Here is a 25,708-nt window from a genome sequence, read left to right as displayed (position 1 = left end):
TGTGGTACTATTCTCTCTCTCTCTATTTTAGTCAAATATTTAGTCATAAATAATATTCAGAGTGTCTCCGGTTGTTTTCTTATCAGAGAGCTAACTTAGCTAGTTAGTGGCTCATTAATATTAGTGTTTGCTAACTCCAAAGCAAGACGACATTTACCTGAAGATGTCCTCTACTGGCGGCACAGAAGGTGTTTTGCAGCAGGTCAACCAGTTCTGGTCCATGCTGGACGACCTGTCTCAAAATGACCCCGCAGCCTACCGCAGGTTCATCCACAAGCAAATGGAGGAAGGGGCTGAATTAATGGCACCGCCTGAGCTCGACTCCAGTCTGTGCACTGAAATCTTGGTGAGTTATAATTTTAAGTGGCAGCAGCGTATTAACTGGTTAACTTTGTTTTAGAAATCTACAAGCCTGCAGAAAACCATTTCTCACGTCAAACATTCAGCGTCAGAGGAGGAAAAAGCACACGTGTGTCTCGTTAATTGTGGCCCGGTGTGCAAAGGTGTTGCACCAAATCCTGTGACCTATCAGATTCTGTGAGTCACTGAGGAAGTTCACCTGTATTGATACGGTTGATCCTGCAAACGTTTTCAATATTTGTTTTATTTTATTTTTATATATCTTAATTTGAAAGTGCAGTAGTGTGCAAAAGTTAGTAAAGTGAAGATGCTTTCAAAAATAAAGCCATGAATAGTTTTTATTTATCGATAAACTTCATACTAAGTGCAGTAAACAGGAAAAAAAACCTAAGTCAAATTAATATTTGGTATCACCACCCCTTGTTCTTCTGGGTTCACTTACACACATGTTCTTAAGGTACTTGGCAGGTAGGCTGTTCTGAGCATCCTGCTGACAGGTCACATCATATGTAATACTATGGGAGCACCATACAATGTTTGGCTACAGTTGTCAAAATGTTTTAAGTCTGTGGCAAAAACACAGATTCAGATGTGTTTTCACAAAAGTGAAATGAAGACATTATTACTGATATTACTGAATTACACATTTTAAAAGATGTCATCAATAGATTCTTTGCATTATTAATTAATGTAAAGATTATTTTCTTAATTATTTGTTTGGTCTATAGTGAAAAAGACCCATCAAGTGCTCTCAAAGCCCAGTGCAACATTTTCAAATGTCTTGTTTTCTCTAATCACAGTCAAAAACCTCACTCATCATCAGAGGAGGCAAAGAAAACCAGAAAACATTCACTTTTGAGAGGCTACAACCCGTGCATTTTTTTTTTTTTAATTACTTGAATGATGGCTTGATTATTAAGGTGTGGCTATTTAGTTTTTCTTTTAGTTCACTTACTTAATTGTCACTTTCAGCTCTACTGCCTTACACCTTAAATTATACAACATCTGACTTATACTACACACAATGAAGCTGTCACACCTGTGTCCATTTATAGGTCAGAGATAGGGTGTGTTTTTTACAGACAGTACATCTGTGCTCTCAACAGGAGCCCAACAAAGGGTTGCTGTATATCAACATATGCAGCTGGAAACGTGTGCCTGCACCTCAGGATCTCAGCAAGCCACTACCTTTATGTGCAGGAAAACTGGAAACAGACACAGATGAAAGTCACGGTAAAAGACAAAGCCAATTCTGGTCTTATTTGTATTTTTTGTACAGCACTTTTTTCAACTCTGGTTGATTTAAATATGTTTTTTTTTAAATAAACTTGATTTGATAAACAATAAAACTATATAAATTGGATGTTTTCCTTCCACAGGCTTATACACTGTGTTGGATGTAGCTTTAAACCCTGTAGTGCTAGAGGAAAGTAAGAAAGATAAAACAGAAGTCTATATGCTGGCCCTGAGCTTTGCCCACCAGCAGCTTGGGTTGAGGTTATCTCAGCAGTACACTGTCATCAGCTGTAGCCCGAAAAGTAGTTTAGATGACTTTCACCGCCGCCTTGGGTTTCAGCAGTCCAAGACCTCCAAACAACCCGACACAGGTAGGGCAATAAGTTTCATATCCTGATAAGCTGCTACAAGCCCTTGATGTTGGAACTATTTTCCTTTGCTGCTGCAGGTGTATCATCTTTCACCTTCTACCTCAGTTTCTAATAATCTATAGCACTCCATTTTTTGCAGCAAGTCAAACCCCAGCTGCCCTCCTGCAGCAGATCTGCTCTCTACGTTCAGAGAAACAAGACGTGGAGCTGGAAGCCCAAATTATCTATAGACCTGCGGAGCACAAAAAGGATTTGATCCAGGTCATCTCCACCACTTTTGTGCAGCCTCAGAAGCCAGAGTACCAACTTCGGGTGAAAATTGATACAGCAGGAGTTCCTCGCAGCGTGGAGCTGACAGTGGAGCTGCCAAAGGTTTGCTCTGTGTCAGAGTGCCAGCTGAGAATCTCCAAGGTTAGCTGTTACACACTCCCTTGAACAGAGTTATAATGAACCACTTTAGAATCCGATGTGTGTCAGTGCGTAGTTGGATGTCATTAAAAATACATAACTGACCTGTTCCCACTGTTATAAGTCTCATAATGTGCTGAATGTACTTACATCCGCAGGACGACGTCTTACTGGAGGTGGAGGATGTTTACTTTTTGCTTCTGGAGTTTCCAAAAACTGTAAACGAAGACACTGCATCTGCCATCTTTAACAAAAAGAAACGAAGGCTTGCATTGACAGTGGATGTTTTGTGACCATTTGCTTTAATGGAGAAACAAACACACACACAGGTGATCAGCAATCTGAAAAACCCAAGCTAACAATCAATAAACAGCTGCCCTGTGAACTGACCCCTCCCAAAACCAAAAATGTTTTTCTGAAACAATATGTCACTGTGTTGGTTGATCTGCAGCAGCAAATTTAATTCTTCACCCAAAAAACATTAATTGACTCTAATGACAGTATGTGGGTTTTGTTTGTTAATGTGTGGGCGCATGAGGAGAAGTGTATAATGGCTAGGAGCTGGTGTACGGTGTCATTACCTGATGCTGTGGGAATAATTGACAACAAAATGATCCATGCAATAATTCATGTTTATTAAAACATCAGAATTGATGCAGAACAACAACATCAGTATTTGGCAATCTGGAACGTGTGAAAAATGCCAGTCAACACTTTTATTGAAAGAGTTGCATACTATGCACTGATTGCAGCTTTTTAGAGCACAGCTTATAACATATTATTTATTGTAAGTCACATTAACTTTCTTTATAATTCAGAGTTTCAGGTTAACATTACTGACCATCAATTGGTAGCCCCACATATTAAACGATGAGCTGCAAAACAATGTCTAGTATGCATTCCTTCAAAAAAAAAAGAAAAAAAAAGTGGTACCCAAATGTCAAATTCAAGTCAAATTCTTCATATGAAACATTCACTTTTAAAACATGGTTTTATACTGAAACGGTGTTAGATCCATTGGTCCCAGTTAATTGTATTATAACTATTCGTTTTTATGGCATCACAAGTATTTTTTTCTGTGAAATCCTGGTCCAGTGGGAACAACTGAGGTTTGTAGTGGTGATCTCTGGTTTTTGGCCTCTACCTCCTCTCTCCGTGGTCCTCCTCCACCCACGCTACAATCTTCCCCTCCCAGCCAGGCACGACTGCTCCGTCCTGGAATACCTGAACAGCCAATACCAACATTTACATATCCAAGACAGACTCGCATCTATAATGTACAGCCAAAAGGTCTGCATAGAAACTGAAAATGATTATTCAGTGTTATCATATTCTCTGGGATGGAAATCAGTCAGCCCATAGTGTTTTGAAGTATAGAGCAGGCAAGGCTATTATTAGCATATCTTTCTCTTTAACTGGCATTTTACATTTGCCTGCTGAAGCTGATGTGAAAAGAAGTAGAAGCTATAATTTAAGTCCCACGCCTACCTCCTCTTTCACTGTGCCAAACTCCGGGTCAAGGGCCTTGAAGTGGTATCTGAAACTGCCTTGTCTGTCTACAGCGGCCTTGAAGTCACGTAGTGTCACTTCGCCCAGCCTGTAAGCACACACCCCCAGAGGCATTAAGCTTTTCTAGTATAAACATTTTAACTATCACAGCCACAGAAGCATCTATATATAGATTTGGTCATGCAAGAACCCAGCTCCAGCCCAAACAGCAATTTCATGCACACTCCAGTGAGGGAACAAACAATAAAACAATAATATAAACCTAGAGCAGCATAAAGTGTGTTTATTTTCACCTTTTTGGGATGTTAATCAGAAACGGAGTGAGCGAGCGATCAGTGAAGTAGAGCACTTTAGTGGATACAGCGGTGTCCAGTCCCGGGCTGCTGTGGGAGTGTGCCATTTCTGGAAATAATTACAAAAACAGCAAACATTGTTTTTCACAACCACAGTCTAAAATGGCTCTGGCATCACAGCCAAATAATGCTCTCTCTGCACATAGCAATGTAACTGAATGACACAGCCAGAGATGAGATGTTGCAGAGGATGACAAATCCTAAACAAAACAAGGATTTTGTTTGTCTCACTTGAGCTCGGCGGCCAGGAGTCACGGTCTGTTGAGTTGGCTCTGCGTCCTGGTGATTTAAATTCCTCCTGGAGGAAGAACCAATTACTCATGGTAAACTGTCAGTTGCCATTTGTTGTTGACTCATCATTCATCAGATGACAGATGTGTTGCTACTTTTTAGATGTACTTTGAAATGGTGTGTGTGTGTGTGTGTGTGTGTGTGAGAGAGAGAGAGAGAGAGTGCGTACCCCTCTGTCTTGTCTGCGCTGGGTATCCGCTGAGTGTAATCGGTCCATGAGGCTGGACACACCCTGCTCCAGAGTGTCCAGGGTGTGATGTTGGGGATCGTGGCCAGAAAAACTGTCTCTCAAACTACGCAGTGCCTCCCTGACCAGCTGCAGCTCTTCACCCTGTCACAAACTCTTAATAGTCATACACGCTCTATAAATGTAGTTTTGATTTTCTATTTATTGTCTAGAAAAAAAAGCTGGTAGGTGAACATCATGAGATACTAAGTCAGATTTTTTACTCACTAATTCAAAATTATAATACTAAATTTGATTTATGACTTATTTCAGTTTAATACTTTGACTTTGTAGGCAAACGTTTGGGCTTATTATCTCATAAATCTGCTTAAGTTTCATCATTTGAACCTCTTGTAATTCTGACTTTGTTCTTCATAATTATGACTCTAAGCCTCATAATTATGACTTATTATGTCATAATTTTGACCTAATATCTCATAATTTCAGTATAATATTTCATCATTATGATCAAGTCAACATTATGCTTACTTACTATCTCATTTTTACTTACAGGGACTACAGTGATAACTTTTCTGCTATATTTCTGTCTTTCTGGTGGAAATCAGCTTTCATACAATAAGACATCAAGTTGAACTTGGTAAACTGAAAATTATAGTATTACAAAAGAGCTGAAATAAAAATAAAAAAAGGGCATGTACCGGTGCATTGTGTTGAAATGCTGGAGGAGATGTCGAAGCCACTGAGTTGCTGTAACCACCACTTTCACTCCTGAATGACTGTCAAACACACAACACTATATGTAAGTAAAGTGAGCGAGAACACAAAACACAATATGATGTACCCAAAATAAAAAGGTTACTGTTCTTCAACCCTTTTGATTACAGTCATAACCCTGGTCTCAATCAATCAAGCAATCCCACACAAAACTACTCAGGTTTCTGGAGTTTTTCCTCCATGACAATATGTTTATTGGACGGAAGCTTGGGTATCCTCCCTCACAAACAGCTGAAAAGTTGAAGAGTGAGTTTTCTGTTCTGTGTGCTAACCTGCTACAAAATCCAAAACAGCTGTTAGAGTTATATGGGGATCCTGAAATGCTTAGAACAGATAGAACCAGGAGACCGAGAGCCTTCAAACAACCTCTAATTTGTCTGAAGATTGAGTCAAACACAGACCAAAAAAAAAGTACAGTATTACTACCAAGGAGAAGCGCTCTATAAATAAAGATGATATATTATATAATTATATATATCATTTACCTCCAACCATATATTGTGGAAATACTTGAAACACGTCATGCTCCATACCCGTGCAAGGCTGACCTCATGTGCCTTATGCTGAGCTTCATCCAGTTTTTGTTGCTGTTGCTGCAGTATCCTGTCCTTCCTCCCAAGTTGCTGCTATTATAACAAGAAAGATGGATGACATAAGTTTTCATATGCATGTGTGTATCTCAGGAACGCACTGAAATGTAAATAAAAAAAGACAATACCTCATATTCACTGAGTAATTTGTTCCGTTCACTCAACTTGTGTTTGAGCTCTGCCTGCAAACAGAAACATCAGTTTGATATATGAGGGCTATATCATTCTCACATAAACCTGCCCCCGTGGGTCAAGCAGTGCAAATATTTTATTGTGTCAAATGGAAATCATCACTTGTCTCACATTTTCCCCTTCCAGCTGATCTTTGGCCATGTTGCATCTCAGTAGTTCCTGCTTTAGCTGCAGCACATTATCCTCCTGCACCGCCAAGCGCTGCTGCAGAGCATCCTAATGAGAAAGAGAGGGAGATCAAAGAAACGTGCACAGAAGACGTGACTACAGATACATCCACCTATCGACAGCATACGCCCACCTCTAAGCTTTATTATCTTTATAAAGAAATGAAAAATATATGTTGTGTATGACAGAGCCTGTAGAATCCTCAATTTGGGAGGGTACACGAGTGAAATAGATTGAATTATATCCTATAATCCATTTTGATTCACACATAAAGGACAAAATTAGAGTAAGCGGTTTACCTTGATGGCCTGAATGTGACGTGCCTCTTGTTTGTGTCTCAGGAGTTCCCTCTAAAAGCCACACAAGTGAACAGAGAGACATTAGAGAAAGGGACTCTTTGCTCGTAAGGCAGCTCTTCTATACCAAACCTAATTACATTTACGTCCTGTACCTTGAGATCAAGGGCTTCCTCCATGCTTTGGTCCAGACGACTGCGGATTAGAACCTTCAAAGGGAGAGAGGGCATGAGCAGCGTAATTAGAGAATGGAAAAATGTCAGATTGTATGAGGAGGCAGTGGGCCTGTGTGACAGCGGGCTAGCAGTTTAGAGCGATTCATTCGTGCTCTACGGTATCCACTCTTGAGAGGAGTGATGGCTGCAAACCTCATCACAACAGAGGGGCTGACACTGACACTTCACAGAGAGAGGCGAGCAAGTGTTGTTTTCTTGAGTTAGCAGAGAGAGGGCACTGTACCAGCTGCTGTTCAGTGTTAGCCCGGTTATCTCCGAAGCTCACAGATCCATCCTGGTCCTCTTCAGGGAGGGAGCCATGGAGCAGTAGAGCCTGAGGACAAAACAAGAAGCCTGATATATTTCTGTATTTTGTATTTGTAAATACTGAAATTCTGTATTTTCATACTTGGCTGCTCAACAGGTTTTCCATTTCAGCTAATCAAGCCAATGAATTCAGTGAACTGAATCAAATTAAAGCAAATTGAAAAGCTCGTAGAGGTATACAGAGACTTCCTCTGCTCACCTACATCAACCCGTATATACACATCACCACGCACACATACACACATATTTAACCTCCTAGGACCTGGCGTCCACATATGTGGACCTCACATTTTGGGTTCTCTAGACCACAATACTAACTTTTTCTCAACAAGGGCCTGGTGACCACATATGAGGATATTATACTGCCACTCAGTAATCGAAATTTAAAACTAATGTCCTCATATGTGGACATCATTTTTCTCAGGTCCCAATCAGCCTAAATAGCAAAGAATAGAGCTCGGGTCTTAGGAGGTTAAAGCATAAAACAAAAACTCTCCCCTGTTACCAAAATGATCCTTCCAAGTCTATTAAATTAATAATGAACAGTTTTAAGTTACACATTTTACAAGAGGGTGCTTATTTGCTCATTTGTATTACCTGTTAGTATTCTTAGTATTATCTTGGCATAGCAATATCTTCTTTGCTGTATTGCATTTGCCCAGAATTTGATTTCTTACATCAGCAGTGATGTGAGTCCATGTAAATCCCTGAAGGTCAGTGTGGAATAGAGAAAGGTCTAAAATGTCTAAAAGCAATTTTTGTTTCATTCATTTGAATCACTGAACAAATCTGAGATGTGGGTGGTGATTCAGATTCCTGGAACCAGGCTACAAACTCAATGTATAAGTGTCTTTAACTAAATTGGATCCCATAAAGATAAAAATATAGACAGGGCTGTACAGCTTAGCAAAGTGACTGCACTCAGTGTGAACATGACAGTATTATGTGGGTAGTTGACAGGTCTATTTCTGTAAAAGTCACTTCACACATCTATTTTAGGTTCTCTACAGCGTGTTGACTACAGTATGTCGACTTGTTAAAAATACTCCATCTTTGGATATTGTACAGACATGTGATAAAGATCTTGCTTGATCTATATCAATAAACTGGAGAAGAATATGGAAAAAACACCACGTTCTATTCACACATTTGGAGTCAGCAACTACTACATTTTAAGTTTGTGCATGAACTTTATGTGATGACTGCAGTACCTCCTTATCTTTATAATTTCACATAATTTCAACACTTTTTCCTCATATGATGTGGGATTATTATTATTATTTGGGATGTCCTGATGTATTCTTCTTATTTGTTATGTATTGATCTCTGTATATTGCCTGCTTTACTATCATCTGCACATGATTTATTTCACCATAAAGATGATAACATGGAAGAATGTGCTGGAAATATAAGCATGGGACTGAAACAAAAGAGATAATGGACAAAAAAAAAAAAAAAAAACTGCATTTTACCAATTATTTACATTCAGATATATACTGTATGGACCCTGTGTACATAAAATACAAAATATTATAATATATTCAGTGATTGTTTTCATATTTTACAAACATTCGAAATATTGGACTCTGCAAATAAAAACATTTCCATTGCAATAGAGGCACCTGAGTAGCAACTTAATCATTAAATGTCACAGAGATAATTTTGCATAAACTTGTCAATAGCGGACGACCTGTATATTGATTTGTTGAGAAAAGATAGATAGGAGATGGTATTTTGAAGAAAGTCAAAACAAAGACAAAGAGAGGGCAGGTGAGTTTATCTAAGTGCCTTCATTATTCACCTTTATTTATCTCAAATCGGTGACTTGACAGGAATGCCAAATGTCCTTTGTTAGCTAAATATTTCAACATAGAAATAGAAGATAGAGAGCATCAGGTGTTAATGATGAATCTTGTTAGCCTGATACTCAGAGACAATAGCCAGTTTTTTTTTTATTCTTTATATCTATCATTCTTATTATTTTATTGCTATAAAAATCATTTTTAGTATAGTCTATTTGAATCCATGAAGAAACACTGCAGACGTGGGCAGGCGATCATAATCTGGAACCTGGCTTAAATTTCACTGTTTGCTAAATTTGAGCTGTGGACTTCCTCTGATGCATCTGTGGTCTTTGTGCCTTCTGTCAATATGTTCATAGCAGCGGTGCAGTTTGTTTTTCATGTGTGCTGTCATCAGGAACTTACCTGTAGGCGGAACACCATCCTCCTGGCCTCCTGCATCTCTTTCTCCAGCTGCTCCTGGTGGGCGTCCAGCTGCTCCTCCCAGGACTTCTCCTCCTCCTGCCCATCATGCCCGAGGGAGGGACACAATCCACAGAAAGACACCTCCTCTGAAAGGAAGAGATGAACATGGGGGGGGGGGGGGGGGGGGGGGGTGAGGCAAGGGAGTTTATGTTTGGATTCACTGCATCGTATTTTGCTCAACAAGTGCTGATGTGCAGCCAACCAACCTGTGACAGATTTTTTCTCTGTCAGCTCAGATTTGTCATCCTGAAGTTCCCCCTGGTCCTCAGACTGATCATGGATGGTTTCCTCTTTAGGGGTGTCAGTGGCCTGGGTGATAACATACTCCTCTTTGGGGGAGTGAGCAGGGCTGGCTGAGCTGAGACTGAAACAGATGGTGGGCACAGGCAGGAGTGAGCGTTTGCATCTCCTGCCAAATGAATGGCAATAAATAAACCTAGCTACATAAAATGGAGATATACAATTTAATAACTCCCCAAGGAGGACAAAAATGTGAATTAATCCCATCTGGGCTAAATTTTTTTAATCTGATTTTAAACATGCAATGCCCATAGGAATACAGTGAATCACAGCTTATTAAACAAATAATAAAATGAATGAAAACACATCACAGAACAGGACTGAAACCTGTTCAGAGAATACACAGCCAGAACAAGAATTCTCCCTGTCATTTTCCCACAGGAAATTCTTTACATAGTTTGCTCCCCCTTTGGCCACAATTTCAAAACATAATGCTTGCATAGTTTTTTCTTAAAGACTGGTTTTCTTGCAGCTTATGAATATATGTTTTGTGTTTTTTGAGAGCAATGCTAGTGGCTTGAGGTTCAGGCCAACTGTCATCTTCACTATGCTGTGTTTGTAGAAATAAGATACAGCTACTGTGACCTGTGACCTATGGCATTATGCATGGTCCTTTAACAGGGGATTTCGTCTTTTTCCCTCTGTGTCTGTGGGAAAACAAGCCTGCGTCTGTGGAAACAGATCTAAACTCTGTGCTAGCAAAGGGATAGAAAAGCACCACAATTCATCACCCTGTTCCCGAGGCTAAAGACTAAGAAGAAAAAATATATAACAGTTGACTTAACCGTGGGATAACACTGTGTTGAGAAACCAGTGAATGTCCTGAAGGATTGCATTTGCACGGTCAAACATGTTCTTCCCATACATATGCAGTAAGATCTGGATTGTAGTCGATGAGATTTTCTGCTTATCTAATAGCATTACTCAGCACAAGCTAATATCACAACAGACAGCAAACAGTAACACTTGTATTATCTGTCACTTTTGAGTTCACACTGCCTCTGCATGGAATAATTGTGCATAATATTTCTGTGACTTATTCATCATAATGTGCACTTAAGGTCTGTTTTAGGACTAAGAGTCTGCAACAATACAGGTGAGAGCCTGTGAGATAAATGCTGATGTCAACATGTTAAATACTTAAAATGACAATGCTGACATGGAACTATAATGTTCACCATCTTCATTTAGCAAGTTAGCATGCTAATGCTTGCGTATTAACACTAAACACTCAGTTGGCTATTCATTGGACAAGGGCACAACAGTGCTAACCCCTACACCACTGTGCTGCCCTAAATCCCAATGTCAGAATACTAAATTGGTCAATTCATTGTTTTGATGCCCAGGTTAGAAAATTTGTTATTTCACAGCTTTTATTTCCTATTATTGATTATATCATATAACAGAACACTTCTGGAACACATCCCCACCCTTTAAATGTAGTTTACCACATTTGTAGATTTGTCTTGAGGTGACGTTATCTTACACATCATTGTTCCACTTAACTGGTTACCACTAAACTCTGGTGGACATTTTCATTGGTTGCTTTTTTATTTTCAAATCCATTTGCTTCAACTATCCTTTATACTTTAAACTGCTTTTAGTTCCATTTAGATACATAGTCAGCACCCTTTTATTTATTGTGCCATTAATTTCTAAGGAAATTGGAAGACATGCTTTTCAATTTAAAGCACCATCACACTGGAACAATTTGTCGAACTCACTCAGATCTATTACTACCTTTCATGGCTTTGTTGGCAGGGATAACTTATTTTATTCCATGTTAGTTTTGTAACTGAGATGTAGTGTGTGTGCTTTGGGAGTGTAGGAGAGCCTGTGTGTGTGTGTGTGTGTTTTTGTTGATGTTTGTATGCTAATTGTTTTGTGTCACCTGGATTATTTTATTGTACTATCATTACTGTTATTTATAAAGGAAATTATGTATTTCAATGGGTTTATTCTCAATTACAACTGATGCTGATTGGAATCTTTTGTTGGTATTTGGTCATAAACCAAACCACTGTTTGAACTAAAATACTGACCTGATGATGGTGCTAGATGAAGAGTCAGAGGGTCACCAAAGTCATTACAATTAAGCCTGAGGGGGACATGGATGTGTCAATGACATTACATGCTAATCCGTCATATAGTTGTCACAAAAAAAGCATAAATTTCCACCTCATGGTGGCGCTAGAGGTAAAGTCAGGGGATGACCAAAGTCATTAGGATTGATAGTCTGGGCATCATGGATATGTGCACCAAATTTCATGGCAAATTATCCAAAAAGTGTTGAGATATTTCAGACTGGACACAGGTGATGGACCAACTGACATACCGAAATTTTTGTCCTGCTGCTAACATGTCCAAAAAAAGTATATACAATTTGTCATAGTGTGAACTTTTTAATTCAGGAGAGTAAAGTCATGTGACAGTTGTCAGGCTACAATCAGCACACTGAGTAACCTCTGGTAGTTATGTCATCCCAACTCCTCCAAAAGAGTAATTGCAACAGGTCACGTAAAAAAAATGAACTGAGCGTCTTATCAGATGCTGCTGTGATTATCCCTAAGTGTTTTTCACAAGGGGATCAAAGAAGCTGCCTCCTACTAATCTTGTCGTTGCAGATGATGACATTATCAAGATACCCTCTATCATTGTTTCAGACTGCAGTTCAATAAACTCTAACAAATGTATTTTAGATGCTAGCTTCTGATCTGTGGCACCAAAGGAACACATACATACAGACAGATTTGGAACATATGGGCTAAGCCAGAGATTAAGCACTGGGATTTGCAAGAGATGAGCTTCAGTGCAACAGATTAACATCATTTGATCAGCACTGGTGGAAAGTTACTACATACATTTACTCCAGTAGCTACTGTACTCCAGTGCAACTTTGAGGTACCTTTGAGTGTTTCCATCATATGTTACTTTACATTTATGCTTCACTATATTTCAGAGGGAAATATTGCACTTCTGACTCCACTACATTTATCTGACAACTGTAGTTACTCTTTTACTCGTAGATTTCACATAATAAACATATGATAATCTTAATAAATACAATTTATTGCTAGAACACTGAACCAGTCCTCCACAACCTTTTTGGCTTGTGGCCCCTTAGAAAACAGCAGTGTCTAGTTGGGACATTTCAGATGTCTAGCAGTTCTACCAAAGAAAGATCCCCCCTTTACACTTCTCAGATGGTTTCACTTAAAACAGTTTGACACCCAAAGAGGTAAAATGATGCAATGAATCATTTTAAAAATTCTTTAAAATAGTTGTGTGGCATAACTTAGATTTTTCTTCTTTCTTGTCCCATTAATCATCTTCAACTCTTCAGATTTATATTGTTTTTATTGTATTTAAGTAGTTAAATTCACTTTCACCTCAACCAGTTACAGCAGAAATATTCTGTTCATACACTGATGCATCAGTATTGATAATCTAATAAAGTTATCAATAATAATAAATCAATCAATCCTGGGGATTTTTTTCTGAAGTATGAGTACTTTAACTTTTGATAAGGATGGAAGACTTTGATTTAGAAGTTCAGTTTCTATATAGTGTTTGTTGTGGTAAACACAAAATCTTGGAAAAGATGGTGGCTTTTTAGAATATGTTCACAATCCAAAAGCCAGTTTTATCAAACAAAAATGTAGAAAAAAACACCCTTTATTTGCTGTTCCATCCTCTGAATCATGAAATGGAAGAGCCAGTAATGGAAGTTGGACTGTGGTTGCTAGGCAATAGCAGCTCAGCTCACACAGACAAATACAGGGACACACCCACACCTACTGCACTGTAAACACAGAACAATAACCTGCACAGTTTGGGTATCAGTCAGTTGTTATGGTGGCATATGTTTCTAACACCAAGACTGAAACACACAGACGCTGATCAAGATGATTAAGACGATGTATACTCTCATGAATTTAGGCCTCGTGTATTGTATATCTCCCTCCAATGATACACTTATGTATCGTAGACAAAAGAGCAGTCTGTCTTCACGTAGAGAAATAATAATAATAATAAACAGCACTTACCATTTCATCTGTTTTGCTCCCATGCTGGTGTTCACAGGCTTAACCTCCCAGACAGTCGGAGCGCCGCATCTGGGTGATGCCCTGCTTCTCAGTTAGGACCATAGCCCAAACACAGCCAGAGGCAGCAGGGAGGGGAGCAGCCCTGAAAGCAGCAACCAGAGGAGTCTCCACGTCGCACACTGTGTTCAATCAGACATAACAGCACATTCAAATCCTCTCCAGCAGCATATTCCTAAAAACATAAAGCTCCAAATCCCAAACACAAGCCCTGAACCCTTCCCCTAAATCATACCAAGGCTCAGTCCTAGCTGGCAGAGGCAGAAAGAGAGAGACAGAGGGAGAAAGGACTGGGGCTCAGCAACACCAGCGACTGAAGTCTGCCTGGTTTCTCATTGCACTCGCCTTGTGGTTGAGCTCACCAGCTCCCATTCACGAACACAATGTTTTTTGTTCCTTGCGGACAAGAACTGATGCAGCCCTTGTGCATCTTTTTCACCCTTTTTTCTCTGCCGGTCTGTTTGCATTTATTGCCTCCGCCCTCCCTCCCTGCCTCCTTCCCTCTTTCGCTTCTGCTCGGTCGCACTGGCTTTGTATCAGTCTCTGTCTGGGTGTGTTTACCCTCCCCCCTCTCCCTCATTCCTCCTCCCTCCTTTCCCCACTGCTCTCTCCTTTCACGAGGAGGAGGAGGGAGATTCTCTCCTTCTCCTTCTCTCTCCTTTCCCTGTGCTTTTTCTGTACTGTATGTCACTGCAGCTAAAATGAGAGCCAGCACATGGATGGAAAAAGAGACATGAAAATCTATATGATGAACTCTTTTGTTTGTTGAAAAAAAATCACAAGCTTGCAAAACAACAACCACACAAGCTGAAATGAGAGGTTAATGATATATTTACACAGTCAGTATGGAGTTCTTTGAAAATAAACAAATGGAAATTGGTATCTATAGGACGCACACACATCAGCCTACAATTACAGCTCTTTTCACAGCAGTCATGGTTGTGTAGCATATGTAGTAAACAGTGTTTTTAATGCAATTGTGACAGGAATCCTTAAAAAGACTTATTTAGAAAATACACCAAAACATCAGAGCCAGATGAAACCTCAAATGTAAAAAGTGTCAACATTATAATTTGAGCAGCAGGCAGCAAGAACAAAAGGTTTTCTACGACATGTGTTAAGTACTCCTTTGAGAAGCGCTTTGACTGAGCACACTGTCATTAAGCTGTTAGAAAATGTTGCTGGTGTCATCAGCAAGAATGTCAAATAGGTCTCAACGTGGCAGGTTGCAATCCTGCCCAGAACAAAATGACACTGTCTTAAATTCTGTATGAGCATCATCAGCATATGCTCCAATGAACTATTTTACTGTAGCGTGTTAACACAGAGCCATGAAAATGCCGGCTAAAGCAGTCCTAGATTTATGTCATCAATATACCTTATTGTGTTGGCTATGCGGAATGGCCCATCTAAGAATACTTATATTATGTTATTAGATTAAAATTATTGCTAAATTAATGATTAAGCATCACATTTTGCAAGGCAGGGCTAATTTTACTATTCATTATAGTTTTGGGTAGTTTAAACTTTAATAATAAATAATAATTACTTGATGATCTTATTTTGAATTAATGATCTGCATCTGCAAAGTAACTAGTAAATTCAAATTACTTTCCACCACTGTATTTCAAACATGCATGTGTGTCTAGATTAGATTGATTTCCTATGACATGACTGAGATGTGCTGATTTTCTTTTCTTTTTTTTGGACACCAGAATGAAACCAGCTATCTAGAATACAATTAAAAATCATAGGAATTTGTTAAGAGTGAATTTCAAATCCTGTTTTATACTCCATAGTATCTCAACATTATTGCAGCATGTTAACACATGTTAATTGGTGAGCTACAGATGTGTTACTGGTCGGTGTATTTTATTACCTCTGGACAGAGCCAGGCTAGCTGTTTCCCAGGCTAAGCTAACAGACTGATGCCTGTAGCTTCATATTTCATGTACAGACATGAGGATTTCCTGATACTGATCTTCTCATCTAACTCTCACCAAGAAAGCAATTAAGTTTCCCAAAATGTTGAATTATTCCTTTTATGTTGATCAGTATTTATGCATAATCATTGTCACTCAAATTAATGATTCTCATCATATTACGGCAACTGGTATTAAACTAATCAAACTGTTTTTACTTTTATTTAACAGACAAAAGAACGAGCATAGTTAAAAACTATTCTGAAGGAATATGTTCCCTTAGGTTTGTAATTATTCACACTGTGTCTATGATTCACTGTCTTTTGTAATCCTCAGATGCATAAATTCACTGTGCGTCAGCTGTTTTTGTCAAATATTTGGTTGAAATTTGCAAAACTGCCAACTGGAAAACACAGGAAAATTTGGCTATGCTTTTCCTGTGAAAACAAAAGTGTCCGTCGAGGCAAGAAAATCAAAGTGGCTGCTGTATCCACCTACAGTCTCTGATATTGTTGGGCAAGGATTAAATAGATAAACTCAAAGTGGGACCATGCAGCACTCAGTCCATGTAATATTTGCAGAGAATAAGTAGTTCATGAATATTGGGCAAAGTGAGCTGCTGGTGAAGCGTTGATATCAGTTTGACATTCAGTAACTTCTCATTTCTATTCTTTTCAGCATTACTTTCAATGTTTTTGCTCCAGTATTAAAAAGACAAGGACAAACTCAGGTAACAGGCAGACAATGAAGACTTGGCAGACCAAGATATGACTGAGGGAATTGGGGGAAACAAGGTGTTTCTTTAACAGAGAATATTCAATGGCTGCATGGATGATATATAAGGAGTGACTTTGTTGTTCAAAGTGTGGTGGGAAAGTCATTCCACCACTGGGGAGCCAGGAGGTGGGAAGAAAGCCGGTTTGCCACAGGGACAGCATGCAGTCAGCCAATTTGTAAATCAAATGAGCTGCTCAAACAGAACATATTGTTTGCATGGTCACCATGGATTCTGATTGTAAATTATTATTGTGCCTGCTATGAAACAAGAGGTACCAATCTTTTGTATTTCACTGACCTTCAAGCAGATATGTATGAAGCACCACAGAATGATAAGACTTTGTCCCTGGGAATCTCATCCCATTTTTGTTGTCAAATACAATTTGTAAAAGGAAGTCAGTGGCTGTTTACGTTTATTGTTTGGGTGATAACAGCGTATTGTGAGAAAGTTAATTGAAAGTCAGTCTGTCGTTATAAATCAGCTGTTGCCCAAAAAAATTCATGCATCAAAAAAACTATTTGGCTCGGATATTATCTGAAAATTATCAAGCCCTCAGAGCTCATTCTTATGTCAAGGCACATCCTCCTAAATTTGCTATTTGCTTAACAGAAAATGTTTGGAAAAGTTTAATCTTCATATGAATAACAAAAATATTCAATCATGCCCTATCTTTAGAAATCTCAGATCTACTTTGATACACACCAAAACATTCCTGCCAAGTTTCACTGAAACCTGTCAACAAATGTTCTTATATATAATCATGCTTACGAACAAACAACAGGCAAAACACAAATCTTCAGTGCTGGAAGAGCTATTTGTATCCTTTACCTAACTAAAAGTAATAATATAACAGTATAAAAACACTCTATTACAAGTCAAATGCCTGCATTCAAACCCATAAAAAGAACAGAGGTATAATCAGCAAAATGTAATCAAAGTAAAAACATTTTTTGAGAAAATAAAGAGAATTTTTTTCCGTATGAGGAGACATTTTCTGCTTTTTATCAGACAGCTATTTTTTGTGTCAAATATTGTTCACAGTGCTTTGTACTTGGACTTGACAGGTCTGAGTATCTTGACAAAAAAGGAAGCGTGGATAAGGAGAGATAAAAAAAAAAAACCTAACAAGGTCTAGCTTCTGAGTTAAAAAAAAAAAAAGCCGATTGTGGTAAGGGTGTTATCAAGGCTCAAGATAGATGGATGTATTGGACAATCCTACTTCAAGATTGAACTCACTCTACCCACTTTACATACAAATATGTAGGTAGCTCTGTAAAATTAGTTCATACAGGAACAAGATGAAACTTTGATTCCCACAGGGTAGCTGGGAGCACACAATCGTCTTCTCACTCAGTGATAACACGGAACAGCTTCATACATGTATCAAAGTAGACTACTTATTAAAACCACTAATTAGGCTACCACTAAATTAAACACCATACTCTTCATCATGTTATGCCTTTAAAATATTGGCTTACCAGGTTATTTGAAATAGGCTGAAGCCTAATTAGTTTTACAAAATGACATATCTTTGAACATTTTGCACATAGGCTATGTTGATAAAATGCATATGTATTTTACATTGTTTCCACAGTCTTTTGGATGGCTACTCTTAAAGCTAGGGCCAAATATATCATTGTGTGTAACACTCTGAGGACTTTGCATTGTAGTATATTGGTTGCCTGAAGTGATGTAGCATATTTATATGTGGGTATAAGTCAAGACAGGTCAAAGCCTAAGCACAAAGTAAGACTGGAAGCAGGGGGATATGATAGAATACTTTTTGTGAACTCATATTATTTCCATTGGTATTTTTATTCAGTTGTTTTTATTTTTTATTCTAAGTTAACAGATTAAAAGTTAATAGATAACCTAGATCTATCATCACACTTCAACAGAACTCAAAATGGCTGATCTGTATATCTTGTGTAAATGACACATTTAGACATTGGACATTAGACATTCTGGTCTCATTGGCGCTGTTGAGACCTATTGTTATAGCCTACCTGTCCTCACACTAAGTGAAACTGTCAGCCTTGCACATTCTCATAATGCTGAACCAAAAAAGTGATTCTTGTTGTATTTGTGGATAGCTCTGCTACAAGATATAAATGTAACACCCAGTTACCTAGCTACAATTTTGACATACTTATACCTGAGTAGTTTCATTGTATAGTACTTTGTACTATACTACTTTTTACTACTCTAAACGTATTTGATATAGCTTTAGTTACTTTGCAGGTCAAGATTAATAATAAAAAATATTAACCAACAAATAAATATCCAAGTATTATTATAGAATATGACTTTTAGGCAACGTATAAAGTAATTCAAATGAGAGCTGCAACTAATGATTATTTTCATTGTTGATTAATCAGCTGAATACATTTTCATAATTTAGTCTATAAAATGTTATATGTAAGTGTTGAAAAAAAAAACAATCAGTGACAAAAGTCCCAGAAGCGGCAACTTCCAAATGTTCCACATTCCACATTTGAAAATGTGGAATTAGAAAATCTCTGGTACTTTTGCTTGTAGAATGACTGAAATTATTAACTGATTATCAAGATAGTTCGTTGTTGTTTTGTTTTTTGTTTTTTTTTGATTAACCACTAATTGCATCACTAATTAAAATTATCCCCATATTTACCTATTACAAAATTAAACTGATACACACATTCATGCATCAATAACTTTAACCCAATAATATTTTATAGTTACATTACGCTGAAATGGCTACTTTGATCTTTTACTTAAGTAACATTTTCAGTTTTAATTGTATGGGAGTATTTTATATTGTTGTATACTTTTTAAAGAATCTCATTAACTTCTTCCGCAACTCTTTGTGTGTGCCCCTGTAAGCAATAAAACTCCACTACAAATTCACAGGCTTTAGCTTATCCAGTTGTTAGGGCTAACTTTTTTTGCAAAATAATTGGGTATGTAAACATCAAGTGGAAACCAGCACCATGTCTTACACCCTAAGTCCTCATTTCTCTTCTCTTGTTCTTTTTAGCAGGCTGTTGTATTTGTCTGCCCTGATTTTGTCTGCGAGTTACACAAAAATATCTGGATCTTTTTGGCTTGCTAAGCCATGTGAGCCATTTATTCCGTGTATAAAAGGTTGATAATTAGCTATGGATTTTATTAGTCAGCTACTGTAAAAAAAAAAAAAAAAAAAAGCCTATTTACTGCTAAAGTCAAGATTTAAGACAAATATCAACCATTTTAGTGATTATTTTATATTAATGATATTGCTGTTGAATATTGCTGGTGAACCCTTGGAACAGCACAGGTCTTTCCAACGTTCAGTGACGTACACAGTACGTTACCGTTACGTACGAAAAAAAGCGGAAGTACCAGCAGAGACTGAGCTACGTTTTGTTCCTCTTGAATGCTACTCGTTTTGGAAAGGTACTGTTTGTACACATTGACGAAATGATGGTGAAAGTGTACAAGTAGTAGTAGTGGTCTGTTGTCCGTAGCGGACTTTAAACAGGTTAATTCATAGGCCTATTACTTCAATTTTATCTGTTTATCTGATTGTCCAACACTGTTAGCTAGCGAGCTAGGCTAACAGGCGAGACTTCGTTTAACAGCTATCACGTATTTGGAAGTTAAGCTGTTATTTCTGCCTTATTTTAAGGTTTATTAACCAACAATCTGTTTTGTTTGTCGATTACTTACACGACTCTCATGTCAGGTGTCGCCATGTCAAAGCAGCCGTTGGGGAAAACCTTGTTGAGGAATGTTATCCGCCACACAGATGCCCACAACAAGGTGCGTTTGAGTTCACATGTTCGTGTAACAAGTGAGAAACACACTCAGTTGTCGGTTTATTAGATACAAGTAGCTAGTAGCTGACCTGACCCCGTGAAAGTCATAATGGTCAGTTTTTATTAAAACTGATTAAGAAAGGTGATGATTCAAGTGTATGGTCATTTTTTAGGATGTTGTTTGTGGTGATTTTGTTTGTTGTATTTGGGTATATGAGGGTAGACTAAATAACCATATAAACTGGCAACTGAGTTTGGCTATGGTGGGAAACAAGACAACACTGTTGATTTATTCTCTGTTCCACATAATGTCAGAAAATTGTGTAAAATGCCCATCAAAATTTCTTAAACTCTATGGTGCAATCAACACTCTGAAAGTTATTTGGTGTACTATAATATAAAAAAAGAAATGCAGCAAATCAGCATATTGTATAAACCTTGGAATCGGTAATGCTTATGTATTATAATGTTTAAAATATCATTTAAATAATTATCAAAATAGCTGTCAATGTTCTGCCCATCTATTTAAATAAATTAATTGTTTCAGCTCTAATAAGTTGCATGTTTGAGAAAAAAAGTAACTTTTCATGTTCATGTGATGCCAGGATGGTTTAATTTCTCTCATGATATGGTTTTGACAATGTTCTTGAAAATGAGGGCTCAAGGGAAGTTTGATCCTTTAAATAAGCAACAACCTGCACATGGATCAAGTTTTGGGTTTTTTTCTGGTAAAATGATCTGGTTACCTTGCAAATATCACTGAGTTAAACTATAATTGTAAGTAATACTGATATTTGGCAGCCTTGAGCATGTACACAAATTGATTTGCAGGATTTTTCTTTACCCACAAGTGTTGAGGAATGTATAAAACCTCTGGAAATATTTGAATCCATTATAATTTTGCTTTTGGCAAATTCAAATTAGGCAGTTGGTGTGTGTGTGTGTATCAGCAGTTTTTAATGTACTCACTGATGTTGACCCACTGCAGATCCAGGAGGAGATGGAAATGTGGAAAATGCGAGGCTGGGAAACGTCCCACAACAAACATTTTTCAGATACAGAGTGTGCGAGGTAGGAACAGTGGATGTCCCTGTTTAATTTGAGCCACCTGGACACAAGAGACACCAAAGCTCAATTGGAACTATATTTCATAATGTAGCTCTCACTTCAGAGAACTGTTACTGTATGTTGGCTTGCTGATATATTAATAGTGGTTGTGTTCCAGGGGGCGTATGCACTGTGATCGAGTACCAGATGAAGCTAGAGACCTAAGTCGAGGCAGAGAGCGAGTCTCTGAACACGACGACCGAGAGGCTCGATACTGGTCTCGCAAACTGTATGAATTTGAGGCCAAAGATCCTGACAGGTACAGTTTATGGTATAATCTTCTTTTAAATACAAGTGTTTTTGCTTTCATGGAAAATGACTGGAAATGGCGAACATTTGAAAGCAAATAACAATAAAAACTGACAAATCTTCATTTTATGTGCTCCCAACACAGGTGGGGACATAGTGGCTTTAAGGAGCTGTATCCTGAGGAGTTTGAAAGTGATAGGTAAGCAAAAATGCAGCGCTGCTTATCTGAGCAACAGATTTTAACTGAGCTACATATGCAACTCTGATCTTAAAGGGGCAATCCAGTGGTTTAGCACTGTACTTTCATGAAATTGGAATTGTAAAACCATCTCCAGTGTGGGCCAAGCTCCATAAAATCCGGATCCTTTACTTCCCACAATGCAGCTCGAGAGCATTTTGCTATGTTGTGTTCATGTCACATCAGATTAATTGTAGTTATGAGCTTCTGACTTGTAAATAATGTTCGCATCTAACAAAACAAATATGGACTGCGTGTAATTCAACGCAAGTTTAATATGTGGTGATGATGTGAACACTTCCAGTCAATAACATGGGAATTTGCATCTCTACTATCGACCCTGTGTGACATGTGGCATTAGATACTGTCTAGCAAATGCCACGTCTTTTAAACTTCATGCTATTATGTTTCTGTTAAAAAATGAGCTCCAAGCCAAAGCTGAGATAACCCTGATGACACCATGAAGGATTCATTTTTTTCAGACTTCTACAACTTTTCATAGGGTGAGTACTGCTCCTGATGAAAAATAAAATGATCTCATGTGTGAAATTGGTGGATTGCTCCTTTAAGTCATTATTTGATGTCTTAAATCCTACCAAGGCTTTGTCTAGCCTGTATTTATTCTGTTCAATTTGTTTTGTTTTTTTTAGTGAAAAAAATAGAGCTACAAAGAAGCTTTTGCGCCATAAAATGAAAAGGTCAAAGTCGGATACAGAAGCAAGCTTGTCAAAACACTCAAAAAAATCCTCTCGAAAGAAGAAAAAGAAAAAGAAGAAGAAAGACGGGGAAGTAAAGCGAAAAAAAACGATGTGTTCAAGCAGTGACGATAGTAGTGACGACAGCAGCGTTACCAAAGACAAACAGAGGAGAAAAAGGACTAAAAGTCGACGTAAGGACAAGAAAAGTGCAAAAGCCAGAAGGAGAGATGATGACAGCAGCTCAGGGGACAGTGATGACGGAGGAAGGAAAAGACAGACTCACAGTCGCAAAAAGAGTAAACAGGACTCCCACAAAGACTCAGACTCGGGGCCAAACTCAGAAAAGAAGAGGAGGAAAAATTGGAGAGCAGCCGGTGAGGAGAGCTCAGATCATAGTTCTGCTGACTGAGATGCACTGACATGGACAGATGCACAACTCAGGTAACGAACAGGAAAACTACTGCAGATCCCTTTGTTCCCCTTAACCGAACAGAGGGCTTTTCACTGTATGGCCGTTCACTGTATGGCCGTTCTGTATTGTACTTTGTTAGACATCAACAAGCCTGTGCTGTCGGCCCTCACTGTGGGCGTTCTGTGTAGCAATATCTCATCACCTCTGCAGTGGCTTGAAGTACTTTGTACAGCAGTGCAGGCAGCAGGCAGCGTGAGGAGTAGGTGGTGGGGTATCCTCATGAAGAATTCTCTCGACTGCAGGCTCATTGATTGATCTCTGACTCTCGCCTGAGACTGTCAGCCTAACGTGGAGACCATCTGTCCTGTAATAACCGCTTTTTTAATTTTATTTAAGAAAGAAAAACAGTAAAATTATGCAACTTTCCTCACTGGTTACGATAGAATGTCCATGTGGTTTTAATCATGTTTTTTAGTTTTGTAAATTTTAATATTTGTATGCAGCACATTGTCATTCGTGAAAAATAAACATCTATTTTTCTGTTTTCTGAAATGATTTTTGTTTTTTAAAACAGTTGAATATTCAGTATATATTTTTTTTTAAGAATAACTCTGTGCTAAAGATGTCTGTTTATTAAAAAAAAAAAAAAAAAATTAAAAACATCAATTCACACTGTTGCACTGGTTGACACGTACCGCTAGTATACTAAGCGGCTGGGCACCAATTGTGTATCTATCCACAGCTGAAAATAATGCCTGACAAATTTCCTCCTATGTAAGTAATATTTGCTAAAACCTACACCTTTAATTATATATCTGTATATTTATGACCCGTTTTTAAAGATTTACATGGTTTTGGGCCAAGTGTCACAGACGAGGTATGGAAGTCAGACAGTAGTGAAAGGCTGACTAACACTGTTGGTTTTGATGTTTTCATGGGATTTGTTGATGATAACAAAAACTGAATATTGCCAGCCTTATCCTCTCACAGAAATGGTTATACATGTTAAACCATGTGTCATAGATCTGACATTTTCATTTTATTCCTGAACATATTGCAGTAAAAATATGAAAACCACCATTTCCACCCGTCTGCTCAGATTCTGTCAGTTTAGAACATTCACACAATTTAGGAGCCAAATAAAGCAATGTAATGAGATGCTAGTGGAAGTCTAGATAGCTGAGTTAATAATTCACACTTGAATACTCTGAAATAACCTCTGACATAAAACAAAAAAAAAAATACATTTACAATTTGAGGTCTTGTTATTTTTCTTGATTTGTCAGGCTGTTTGTAAAGAAATAAACAGGTTGGTTTCCTCTTCGTAGACCATCATGGATCAGATGTCACTGCAGTTTGAACACGCACATCTATTCAAGATGCAGAAGACACACCTTAATAAGCTGCTACTCATGATCAAAGTGAATAAATGTAGAGCTTTATGGAAGTGCTCTTTGACTGCTAAGCTAGTCAACGAGCACTCAGTGGTTCAGGTCTGTACTGAAAAGCAGCAGAGTGCCTTCCCCTGAAAGGCCTTATTGCTTAGGGATTCTAATACATTGGTAGGATTTAAAGCCTGAGAAAAAGACTGAAAAACACCAAACAGCCGCAAGCATACAAATTTAACACGACATTCAAACAGCACTATTTGAACCAAATGAACATCATCTGTGTCGCTGGTAGGTTTCTTCTTGACACTACATTTGTATTTTCACATTTTTTTGACAGTCTAAATAAACCTGGTAACAAGTAGTAGGCCTGTGCCATCTGGGTATTTTTAGATAATCGGATGCTGAAGGAAGTGTTGGTAAACCATTTCGAAAGTGTGTGTACTGCAAATGCCTGAAGCACTTTGCTGAGTCTGTGTCAATAGGCTAAGTGTTCTCTCTAAGCAGCAGAGAGTGGGCTGTTTTGAGCTTGGCTGCAACTGCCCAGATCTTGGAAGTGGAAAAAAGCAGATGAAATTCGACTGGTCAAATCAGTGTTGACAGAGGTTTTTAAAAACACATTGTCTAGGTTAATAAGCATCTGGCAGGAGGGCAAAATCCATAATTGAATGTGTATTTATAGCCACATATATCTAACTTAGTCAGAATTCTATTATTTAGAAACTAATAAATAAATAATTTCTGGCTCCGAGGATTTCAATATTATTCAGTTGGTCCATCGCCTTCATCCTGACTAAAATATCTTAACTACTGGATGACTTGGCAACACCTCAACGAATATTGCATGGCTTGCCATGAAATGTTATACAGACATTAATGTCCCCCCAGGGTGAATTGTAATAACTTGATTAGCAAATGGTAGCATGTCTTCTTGCTAAAGTAAGATGGTTTACATTGTAAATATTACCTGCTAAACATCAGCATCTTAGCCTTGTCATTTTGAGCATGTTAGCATGCTTGCGTTAGCATTTAGCTCAAAGCATCACATCAAGTACAGCCTTGCAAAACCACTAGCATGGGTGTAGACTCATAGAATTAGAAATAAATGCAAAAAAATTAGATTTTTTTCCTGCTTTGCATCTTGCTACATTATATATTATGAGATATTTATCAACAATATGAAGTGTAACTTT

General features: G+C 38.1%; 3 protein-coding genes across 7 annotated transcripts; 2 read left to right on the top strand and 1 right to left on the bottom strand.

Annotated features, from left to right (window-relative positions):
* Positions 1-19: 19 nt before the first annotated feature.
* pih1d2 (PIH1 domain containing 2) lies at positions 20-3,261 on the top strand. Its single transcript, XM_023408533.2, has 5 exons — positions 20-346; positions 1,467-1,593; positions 1,740-1,967; positions 2,107-2,378; positions 2,534-3,261. The coding sequence occupies exons 1-5, from the start codon at positions 164-166 to the stop codon at positions 2,666-2,668; spliced, it is 945 nt and encodes a 314-aa protein (XP_023264301.1). The 5' UTR covers positions 20-163; the 3' UTR covers positions 2,669-3,261.
* Positions 2,990-20,420, bottom strand: dixdc1a (DIX domain containing 1a). Of its 4 annotated transcripts, none has more exons than XM_087174583.1 (16): positions 20,335-20,420; positions 13,891-14,069; positions 9,751-9,908; positions 9,485-9,630; positions 7,195-7,284; positions 6,891-6,944; positions 6,739-6,789; positions 6,383-6,487; positions 6,208-6,261; positions 6,023-6,115; positions 5,414-5,491; positions 4,698-4,859; positions 4,469-4,535; positions 4,178-4,286; positions 3,864-3,972; positions 2,990-3,599 (listed from the first exon to the last, which is right to left on the bottom strand). In XM_087174583.1, the coding sequence occupies exons 2-16, from the start codon at positions 13,911-13,913 to the stop codon at positions 3,516-3,518; spliced, it is 1,383 nt and encodes a 460-aa protein (XP_087030709.1). In that variant the 5' UTR covers positions 13,914-14,069; positions 20,335-20,420; the 3' UTR covers positions 2,990-3,515. The 4 variants fall into 4 exon arrangements, with proteins under 4 accessions (XP_087030709.1, XP_023264299.1, XP_023264300.1 ...); XM_023408531.1 differs by lacking the exon at positions 20,335-20,420 and adding an exon at positions 14,183-14,484; XM_023408532.1 differs by lacking the exon at positions 20,335-20,420 and adding an exon at positions 14,183-14,484 and having other exon boundaries at positions 6,038-6,115.
* nkapd1 (NKAP domain containing 1) lies at positions 20,004-23,679 on the top strand. Of its 2 annotated transcripts, none has more exons than XM_087174584.1 (6): positions 20,004-20,061; positions 20,351-20,427; positions 21,412-21,494; positions 21,649-21,789; positions 21,925-21,978; positions 22,680-23,679. In XM_087174584.1, the coding sequence occupies exons 2-6, from the start codon at positions 20,359-20,361 to the stop codon at positions 23,122-23,124; spliced, it is 792 nt and encodes a 263-aa protein (XP_087030710.1). In that variant the 5' UTR covers positions 20,004-20,061; positions 20,351-20,358; the 3' UTR covers positions 23,125-23,679. The 2 variants fall into 2 exon arrangements, with proteins under 2 accessions (XP_087030710.1, XP_023264286.1); XM_023408518.2 differs by having other exon boundaries at positions 22,668-23,679.
* The last annotated feature ends 2,029 nt before the right edge of the window (positions 23,680-25,708 follow it).

The sequence above is a fragment of the Seriola lalandi genome, unplaced genomic scaffold, assembly GCF_002814215.2.
Source record: "Seriola lalandi dorsalis isolate HSWRI2012SDOR001 ecotype SW California unplaced genomic scaffold, Sedor1 jcf7180002054365, whole genome shotgun sequence".
NCBI classification, from domain to species: domain Eukaryota; kingdom Metazoa; phylum Chordata; class Actinopteri; order Carangiformes; family Carangidae; genus Seriola; species Seriola lalandi.
Note: the sequence above shows the minus strand (reverse complement) of the source record. Positions and strands in the feature narration are given on the sequence as shown.